Source organism: Rhyacophila brunnea, unplaced genomic scaffold, assembly GCF_057557595.1.
Source record: "Rhyacophila brunnea isolate RB1 unplaced genomic scaffold, BYU_Rbru_1.0 scaffold_19, whole genome shotgun sequence".
In the NCBI taxonomy this organism is placed as follows: Eukaryota; Metazoa; Arthropoda; class Insecta; order Trichoptera; family Rhyacophilidae; genus Rhyacophila; species Rhyacophila brunnea.
The window spans coordinates 38,974,654-38,982,374 of NW_028232848.1; the positions used below are offsets into that span (position 1 = coordinate 38,974,654).

General features: G+C 33.4%; 1 protein-coding gene across 1 annotated transcript; it reads right to left on the bottom strand.

Annotated features, from left to right (window-relative positions):
- Positions 1-3,259: 3,259 nt before the first annotated feature.
- Positions 3,260-7,282, bottom strand: LOC147073001 (tRNA-uridine aminocarboxypropyltransferase 1). The gene is made up of 2 exons (XM_085945769.1): positions 6,814-7,282; positions 3,260-4,053 (listed from the first exon to the last, which is right to left on the bottom strand). Exons 1-2 carry the CDS (start codon positions 7,000-7,002, stop codon positions 3,316-3,318), a joined length of 927 nt encoding a protein of 308 aa, XP_085801895.1. The 5' UTR covers positions 7,003-7,282; the 3' UTR covers positions 3,260-3,315.
- Positions 7,283-7,721: the final 439 nt, after the last annotated feature.

The following is a 7,721-nucleotide window of genomic DNA, read 5'->3' on the forward strand; positions in this document are numbered from 1 at the left end:
ACTTAAAGACGTAACGGCAAAAGGAATATTTGAATCATTACTCCAATCTCTTGATTTATATGGGATGACAGAAGAATATTTAAAAAAATATTTAGTTTCGGTTGCATGCGACGGCGCTGCTGTGATGTTAGGTTCTAAAAATGGAGTGAAAAAATTGCTGACAGAAAAATTTCCTTCAATTATAGTTTGGCATTGTACTAATCACAGATTAGAATTATCAGTAAGTGATGTTGTAAAAAAAATTTCAGGGATCAATAGATTCAAATCATTTATTGATAAACTTTATGTTTTATACCACGCGTCGCCGAAAAATAATAGAGAGTTGCATTTATGTGCAGAATCACTAGGCGTTGAGGTACTGAAAATCGGAAGAGTTTTAAGTACCCGATGGGTGGCATCTAGTTTTCGTTCAGTTTCGGCTGTGTGGAATAATTATGAATCCCTTGTGCGTCATTTTGAAGAAGCGATGAATGACCCTACAAGAGATAAAAATGACAAGTGTACTTACAGTGGCTTAAAGAACAAAATAACATCAACAGCATTTTTATTGGATCTAGCATTGATGTGCGACGCTCTCCAAGAATTGTCGGAACTTAGTTTGGACCTACAAAATCGCAATGTGAACCTTTACATTGCAAATCGAAAAATAAATGAACTCGTTCAAGTTTTTGAAGAAAGAAAACAGAATTTTGGACCCTATTATAAATGTGCTGCAGCTGCTATAAGCAATCTGCATTTTCGTGGAGTTTTACTTCACGAAAAAGTTTCTAAAAATGATCCTCCTATTGATCCGAAAATATTTTATTCCACGTTGAAAACGTCAATTGACAAAAGGCTGCTAGATAATAAAGATGTTGAGTTTGCACTTTGGGCTCGCGTACTTGACCAAAAATATTGGCCTGAAGACATTGATAATCGGTTGACATTTGGAGAGATGGAAATTAGAAACATTTCGATCAGGCTACAACTAGATGAACGAGAAATGATTCGTGGATTTCGCGAATACATTCTCGAAAAGACATATTCTGAAAAACTCTTGCGTTTGGTATATGCTCTAAATTCTATTCCCATTTCTTCAAGTGAATGTGAACGGGGGTTTTCGCAAATGAATCTTATTATTACCCCAACAAGAGCTTCGTTAAACACTAAAACAGTTTCGGCACTCTTGTTCATCAAACTCGTGGGACCACCCTTGACACTTTTCGATCCTTCAAAATATGTTGATAGGTGGTTACTTAAAGGAAGACATTCGGCCTTAGACTCTAACACTAAGAAAAGGAATCGAGATGATGTATCAGACGAGAATTGGAAAAAACTTTGGAAATCACTCTAAACTTTTATTCAAGTTCATAAATAAATACATTACATATGTATTTACAATTATATTTTAAAGTTAGTCTTATTTAGTCTTATTTGTACAATATATTTCAAATATAATGTATGTATTTTATTGTTTCTGTAGCTTTGTTTTGACTAAAATAAAAAATTATCGTAAAAATCAACCTTTTTTTGTTCGCTTCGTGGCATAGCTCCTTTAAATTTCATTTAAGTGACATTTGAATATAATTTTATTTAGTAAAAAGCTTGACATGAAGTGAGTTCCGGCACCTTTTTTTTTAAAAAAAAAGCCCTGGTTGTCGGGTTAAGAATAATTATTTGTCGAGTATTGATATAATAGTAATAAATTGTATCCTACAATCGTATGTTTTAAAATATTAATACTAGCGTAGTGCAATAGTGCCTTTTTTTTACTATTAGAGCAAATTTGTAATTTGTGTTTATGTCACTTATCTGGTTGACCTACCACATCGCCCCCCCCTGAGCCTACATTTTCCATATATTTGTAATATCAATATAATATCTAATTAATGTGATAACTGAGCTTGTTTCAATGAACGTAAAAGTTTTATATATTTTGACTTGATATTTGAAAGAGCAACACGAAGTTCTCGGTCAAGACCCTTCAAGCAAAACTGCTTATTATTTTAAATTATAACTTGAGTTGAAAAACTTTGGTCACCTAGATATGGCGTAGATATAAAATGGGAGCTGAACTACGATAGCCTTGTCGGAAATCCGAGGATATTTTTTATTAACCGAAATCCAGAAAATAGCCAATGGAACATAGGCGAAGTTCAGTTTTAGCATCCCGTCTTTTCTCAATTCAACCAATTCTTCTCGAATTTATATGGAAAGCGCTTCTGTAGAATTTTCGGCATTGGTTGCAAAAGGGGTTCGAATCCAGTCGTATTGATTGTATGAAAGTAATGATGAAATTTCTTTTGCAGAAAAGTTAAATGTTTTTGGGATGGATCCAAAATTAATTATTTGTTTTCAATGGTGGTCTGGTAGGTCCTTTGGTACATTTGTAGAGATCCTTGTCTTAACTCCTAATTTATCAGAGCACGTCAATATATTTTCATTCTCAAATATATAACCAGCCATGTACGCAAATTTGGCTAAGGTAAGTATTGTGTAATATACAAAAATTTTTGTGTTTATTTTTTTTTGAAGCAATGCACTGCGGCACACCTAGCATCGTCTCGCGGCACACCGGTTGCGGAACACCGTATTAGAGTATTGATCTACTAACAATATCTGGCGATAAAGACATCTGATTTTTCCATCCTAGAAACATTTAAGTACTCATTATTATTAGTCTTAAATATTAAGTAAGAATGACTATTATTTAAAATTGATAAGAATTAATTAAGTTGTCAAAGGGTGGCTATAAAATGTTTGTAATTAACATGCTTGAAATCGATCTGTTCATAATCGACCCTGCTCATACTACTATGAATCCGCCCGAAAATGGTTCCGGCATCTATAGGTATCCAGAGGAGATCTCCCCCAAATGGTTAAATTTGGGGGGTGACACCGGGTCGCAAAAAACGACTCAAATGGAATAGTACAAAACTTCAATCCATTAGAATATTATTTTCGTTCCTAAGTGAAACATAAGAATCTCCACAGGGCGGAGAATGTATTAATTGGCTATATATTAATTTATTCCAGGTCTGGATGACAAATTAATAGTCGAATGACACTCATCTGTATGAAAGCAGCTTAAATTTTGTGGCACAAAGGCAAAGTGGATAGATAATTTTCATAGAACTTTACTCTGGCCGTGGGCGCTTGTTCATGACACTACTCTGTATATTATATGCATACAATCCAATACAAGTAGGTATACATGTATGAAAATAATATCTAGCGGAAACTGAAATATTTTCCTATTACATCAATAAAAAAAATACTATTTAATCAATTTAATTTATTGTTGCATAATATGTTATTGCGAAAGTGTTTCAAAAATCAACTCATCGGTCTTTGATAAGCTTTCAATTGGTCATGATCATAGTAAGAATGAATCTTTTTGTACATGTGAGAGAAGAAAAACAGTATGTTATCGTATTGTCCGTTATAGGCGACGTCGCCGAAGCCGTCTTCAGGTTCAGATCGATATCCCTCACAGTGAGGACCTCTATAGTTGGGACTGACTCCCCACGCGTTCAGGTGGACTTCCAGCAGGAACTGATGGACGGCCTCCACGGTCGCCAGATACCATCTGGGACTTCCCTTCTGATGTCTCCAGAATTGAGAGATTCTGTCTTGGATCACCACGCAAGGCAGGCGCCGCATCCGTTCGTCTTTGTATATTCCGCGGCTCTGATTCCACGTGCTGTCGATGAACACCGCCCGTTTGATCGGCAAGCCGTCCGGACTCAGCAGCACCGGAGAAGTTTTCTTTCCGCTCACCGGACATTCGGCCCTTTTAGTCAGCAGCGTTCTCTGTCGATGGTTGTCCTCCGATATCTGGGCCGCTTTTATATCGTCTAAATTATTTCGGGCGTCGTCATCAAAGAGACTGGCTACGTCGACGGCTTTCATGCTGGGGTATACGAGATAGACGTTTTCTTCATGCGAGTAGTCGGGAATGTGCGGGTACGTGTAGACGGTTATGTGATCGGGCGCCAGGATCGCTCCGTGAACGGCCGTACTCTTGCCGTCAATTTCACTCTTGTGTTTAATGATGTCAATTTTAATCGGCAGCTGAAATTAAACAAAACGTAGCATATTAGTCTATCTGGATCATCATACTTCCAGTGAAATAGTGAATTCGAATCACAAAATATGCCACACGGCGCAGGCGCACCCTAGACCAGCGGGTGAGCATCCTTTCGATTGAAGGTTTTTAATACACAAATCAGTTGATCGGCAAAAAAAAAAACATTTAAATTTATAAATTTTTAGAACTGAAAATTTCTGTTAAGGCGAAGTCTTCACTGAGCCTTTTTTAAAGAGGCACCTAGCGGAAAAATACGAAGCTTGCAATTTGAGACATTTTTTTGATAATTTACAATTTCAACTGTATTAATGAATAAATATGTATCTGAAAACATTAGAAATAAAAATATTTTTTATTTTAAGTCAAATACAAACTTACAATTTTATTGTAAAAAATGTAATAAAATGTGAATTTGTTCTATCGGTCCGCACCCTATTATTACATATATTTTATGGTCATATTTATTATTAAAATTTAGTTTATTAAGTTTTCTAAGCATCACCTAAGCAATAATATTTTTTATATCTATTTTAAAAAACATCGATTTTTATAAAAAATATAAATGTGTATAACTTGAAATCCTTTTTATTTATATCAAATCAATTATTTTTATAAATATAAATAAAATATTTATATTAATATAATAAAAAAGGATTTCAAGTTATACACATTTATATTTTTTATAAAAATCGATGTTTTTTAAAATAGATATAAAAAATATTAAAACTATGAATTTGTCAAAAATCGCTTAGATGATGCTTAGGAAACTTAATAAACTAAATTGTATTAATAAATATGACCATAAAATATACGTAATAATAGGGTGCGGACCGATAGAACAAATTCACATTTTATTACATTTTTTACATTTGTAAGTTTGTCTTTGACTTAAAATAAAAAATATTTTTATTTTTAATGTTTTCAGATACATATTTATTCATTAATACAGTTGAAATTGTAAATTATCAAAAAAATGTCTCAAATTGCAAGCTTCGTATTTTTCCGCTAGGTGCCTCTTTAAAAAAGGCTCAGTGAAGACTTCGCCTTAAATAAGAGTTAGGCAGTTTATAAAATGGTAATGGCTTGTTGGGACAATAATCCCAACCGAGAGGTATTATATTGTCCTTGCTTGGTCAATTTAGCTTTGAGCTTTTTTTGTATTTACAAAATAGATTTTATTTATGCAGCCTCATCTTCTCAGGACCTAAGTCTTTCATTTAAATTATCAAACACCGTAATACGTTCAGTGGTTTTCACATAATTTCAACTATAATACAGAATTATATATATATATATATGAGATCAAGACAGTCGGTCGGATGTAGACGCGCACCCCTTTATCCACGCCTCACTGCACCGCTGCTATCTGCTGTCGACCATTTTAAATAGTGCATTATTTTCGAGAAGCATTATCTTGTAACTTCGGAACCTTTTAATATCTATCTATAAGCTGTGCAAGTTATATTAACCGGAATTATGCCACAAACGCGTTTATGCGCTTTACAATTCTGTGGGTATTAGGCCGGTTATAGTAAATAACTGAGTAAATACTTTACACTTATTATACTAGCCCTGGTCGATTGTTTTAAATCAAAGGTGCACAACCTATTCGAAAGGGTCAGTTTATCCATTTTCTAATTTTTCACAGGCTGCAGTGGGTAAGTGTTAAAAAATAATGATATATTATTATACTAGACAAGACGTATGTTTTATTATATTAAAAGCCCACTGACAAAATTCCCGGAGAACTAACACCAAAATTGGGAGTTTTGAAAACGACAATCAAAAAATAGACTGCACTTGTATTGCAGACATATTTAGTGATGAAGTACCTACTTGTTATTTTGGGCCTCAACAAATGCCATTATGGGGCGCTGTTTGTGCATCATTGTTTTAAATGGAACGTGCGTTACTATGGAAATCAAAATGAAATGTCAAAATGACATTTCAGTATTCTATATTTGTTTGTTTATTTGTTTTTTATTTACTTCTATCAAGTACAAGTTTGAGCATCATAATTCAACAGAAAATTTAAAAATGTTGTATATAAAAAGTTCTTTTTATCTTGTAATTTTAATTATAACTTGAGATGAAAAACTATGCTCACTTAGATATGTCATAGAAAATAGGAGCTGAACTGCGGTAGCCTTGTCGGAAATCCGAGGATGTTCTTTACTAATCGAAATCCAGAAAATAGCCAATGGAACATCGGCGAAGTTCAGTTTTAGCATCCCGTCGTTTCTCAATTCAACAAATTCCTGTCAAATTTATAAGGAAAACGCTACTATTAAATTTTCGGCGTTGGTTACAAAAGGGTTTCGAATACAATCGTATTGTGACAGGAATACAACCAAGAAATCGTTTTTTACACTTTCATTCAAAATAAAATATGATACATTCGCATATTTGTAATTTTTGGTAATAAATATAGATAACTCCCAATTCTTTAAGATTTTTCATTCATATGTAATTTGATTTCTTTTATTTGGCATTGTTCACCGTAGTGAAGATTTGCATTAAATGCTATATTCTGTAACTTTGGCAATGTTCACTGTGAAAAACATATTTTTTCTGGAAATCCGAAAATAGCAGATTTTTTTTCAATTTTTCCTGGATCTATTTTCGACCCAGAAACCCAATAAAACAGTCATAACATTAAAATTTAATTTTTGACATCTTTGCCAAATTAAGGGTTAAGGTGAGTTTTTGTAACACAGATTGATTAAAATGATCATAATATTTACCTTTATATTCGGAATCGCATTCGCTAATTCAGATATTGGCACATAGCAAGTGTAGCAAAAATATTTTCGTGACTTTGAGCATTTGGGACAGGCACTTCTCCCATTCAGGCGGTCCAATATTGATGAATCGTCGATGCGCATTCCTTCGAAGGGTCTCTCGTCCATGGCTTCGGGAGATTTGGGATTCATTCTGCACTTTATTTACCTCGACTCCTTGAAAAGTACAAAATTCTAACCAATGAAAAATAGTCACTTTACTTTTCAATTGTAATTTTCGTTCATTGACAACTACTAAATTAATGATAGTAGCATTTTTTTTTAAATTTTGTTGTGAAAATAAAATAAGTAGGTACTGAAGTAGTAATCATCCGTGCAATAATTAAAACTCTGCGTGGTCGCCACGGACACCACGTTCCGACATCACATTAAAAATGACAGCTGTCAAATCAAAAGTATCCACTGAGCCAGTGCTGCCAACTAAAATTTTCAAAGTTCAGAAGATTTTTTGATTTTTTATTAAAAATATCAGTAGATTGACAAAAATGTATGAAATTCAACGATTGTGTTTGGTGAAAGCGTGCATATTGACATAATCTCACAAGTGTCTTTTCAAAAATCATGTAAAAAGTGACTTTTAATTATCACAAATATCATAATTTCTTCTTTTCCTGAAAAAAATTTCAGTAGATCTACTGAAATTTCAGTAGATATGGCAACACTGCACTGAGCAGTGGGCAGTGTTGCCATCTTTTTGTATGATTTTATCAAAGGAGTAAAAAATAAGATTTATAAATTAGCTATATAATAATATTATTATCTATGAGGAAGTCTCACTTTATAATCATCCATTTATCATCTTCTTATTCTTCTATGGTCACGTTGTTTACTTCTAGCTAGATAGTATCAAT